This window comes from Limulus polyphemus, unplaced genomic scaffold, assembly GCF_000517525.1.
Source record: "Limulus polyphemus unplaced genomic scaffold, Limulus_polyphemus-2.1.2 Scaffold9580, whole genome shotgun sequence".
Classification (NCBI taxonomy): domain Eukaryota; kingdom Metazoa; phylum Arthropoda; class Merostomata; order Xiphosura; family Limulidae; genus Limulus; species Limulus polyphemus.
The window spans coordinates 10,916-13,591 of NW_013675190.1; the positions used below are offsets into that span (position 1 = coordinate 10,916).

At 34.8% G+C, this 2,676-nt stretch overlaps 1 protein-coding gene across 1 annotated transcript in view; it reads right to left on the reverse strand.

Annotated features, from left to right (window-relative positions):
* Positions 1 to 1,465: 1,465 nt before the first annotated feature.
* The window catches only part of LOC106475985 (protein Wnt-16-like), a gene marked incomplete at its 5' end in the record, with an annotated part of 9,070 nt that continues 7,859 nt past the window's right edge, over positions 1,466 to 2,676 (reverse strand). The window contains one exon of the mRNA XM_013936661.1: positions 1,466 to 1,924. Coding sequence (XP_013792115.1) covers positions 1,466 to 1,924 — 459 coding nt within the window. The remainder of the gene's footprint in view (positions 1,925 to 2,676) is intronic.

Below are 2,676 nucleotides of genomic sequence, written 5' to 3' on the forward strand. Positions count from 1 at the left end.
ACCACAAGAGCTTTTTCCGCTACTATAAACTGATACAACGTGCCCAAGGCTGAAAGTGCAGAACGTATTTAGCGGTGTTACGTCTCGAACCTCTGACCCTCTCACACGATAAGTTAACCAACCACTAGACCAAAATTAATTTTTAAAAGTTCTTGTAAAACATCTAAAATTTTGTGTGTAAATTAGAACCGAAAATGTAAATGATGTATATGCTAGTGGATGTTTAAAATACATCCGACGACAAAACATCCAATGAGGTACTTTGATAGAACAAAGGATTTTTTTAAACAATAACTAAACCACAGAAAAACAACCTCAGATATCTGTCTATAAAGTCTAAATATTTTAATCACTTTAAAGTATACTTGAGTTTCTTACATATACTCGACACAGATTGACGGTAATGTAGAGAACTTTAAAAACTCATTGATAAAAACAACGGCTGGGTAAGAGTAAGGTGAAGTGTTAGCGGGGACCATGGGTATCCTTTGGTACATAGATGATAATGTGAATTCTTGGTATTAACCCTTACTAGCTTATCACAAATACATTAATGTAAGGATCTACGAGTCCCCCATGTCCCATTCACTTTGTAAGGACCTACGAGTCACAGTAAACACTTGGTTCCAGTTAATGTCAATATAAGAACAGTCTCCTCACAGTAAACACTTGGTTCCAGTTAATGTCAATATAAGAACAGTCTCCTCACAGTAAATGAAAGATCAATCAACCATTATACTTATATCCAGTTAAACATCAGTCAACCATTATACTTATGCCCAAGCTAACGATTTGTTTATGTTTGTATATTGTCCAGTTAAGTGAATTAAAACAGTTTTTTTTTCAACTCTAAATTGTAGTATTTAATAAATATAATTGAATTATATGTTTACCTTTGGTTTGTTGGAAACGAAAGCATTATAAAAACCTCTCAATGACGTTAAATCTTTGGTTTTTATAAATTAACACCAGTAGACAAATCAACCGAATTAAAGACGCTATACAGGAAACTGACCAGTCTTAACGGTCTCGCTCTATCCTACCCCACATTCTATTTACACACATATACCATAAATTGTTTAAAAGTTCTTTGGAAAATTTCGGCTTTGTTCAATGTTCATGGTGTTTTGGTATCAAGGCTTAATTGATTTAAGCTCCTTTCTTGTAAGAGCTTGTGCAACCAGCGCTTGGAAAGTTTGGATTTAATTTGAGCTTTTTTATTTTATGTTAGTTATTTAATCAGTAAGTATGAACCTTCTTCAGCATTGATTATTTTTACTGAAATAAACTTTAATATATTAAACCTAGAACGAAGTCTATCTATATATCCGATCTTTCTATGTTAGGCATGGTCTTTTACTCTCTGAAACTCACCCAAAGCCTAATATGCAGCCAAATCTTTTGTGTTTCCAAACTATGTGGTACTGAACCCGTATGACGTTAGTTTTTGCTTTCAGTAAAACCCTTATTTACACGTATAAATTTCCATTATGGTTTTACAAGTGCGGCACGTGACATAGCAGCACCAATGAAACTTGCAGTGACACCGTTCCACGTGCGTTATCACCTGGGTGTTGTAGCCTCGTCCACAGCACAGCAAGTTGCAGCCATCTGGGCCTGGTGACGTTTTGTTACAAAGTCTACCGGCTGTTCCAAAGATCTTGTTCGCCCGATCTTCCACACAATAGTTTGGAGATTTATTTAAATAGACCAGGTCGTTCTTCCTCACGAGAACCTTTCTCTTCCCTCGTCGACGAAGTTTTCTCCTTGCCTTCACAGATATTTGAACTGACTTTGCATATTTTTTCTTCAAATAGTTACCAATATTGGCAAAAGATGGCAGTTTCCTCCAACAAGTCTTCAGTTCACAGGATCCAGAAATGCCGTGACATCGACAGCTTCTAATCATATGGTGTGATACTGCCTGGAATACATACAAAAATAATAATCTGAACCGTTAAGAAGCTGCAAGATCATAGAACCAATTGTTTACAGTGATGAGACTGTTCTTTTACTGATAATAATTAGAACCAAGTGTTTACCGTGATGAGAATGTTCTTTCACTGATAATAATTAGAACCAAGTGTTTACTGTGATGAGACTGTTCTTATATTGACATTAACTGGAACCAAGTGTTTACTGTGAGGAGACTGTTCTTATATTGACATTAACTGGAACCAAGTGTTTACTCTGAGGACTGGATATAAGTATAATGGTTGACTGATGTTTAACTGGATATAAGTATAATGGTTGACTGATGTTTAACTGGATATAAGTATAATGGTTGACTGATCTTTGACTGGATATAAGTATAATGGTTGACTGATGTTTAACTGGATATAAGTATAATGGTTGACTGATGTTTAACTGGATATAAGTATAATGGTTGACTGATGTTTAACTGGATATAAGTATAATGGTTGACTGATGTTTAACTGGATATAAGTATAATAGTTGATTGATGTTTAACTGGATATAACTATAATGGTTGACTGATCTTAGACTGGATATAACTATAATGGTTGATTGGCGTTCAACTGGATATAACTATAATGGTTGACTGGTGTTTAACTCGATGGATCTATAATAGTTGACTGGTGTTTAACTGGATATAAGTATAATGGTTGACTGATGTTTAACTGGATATAACTATAATGGTTGACTGATCTTAGACTG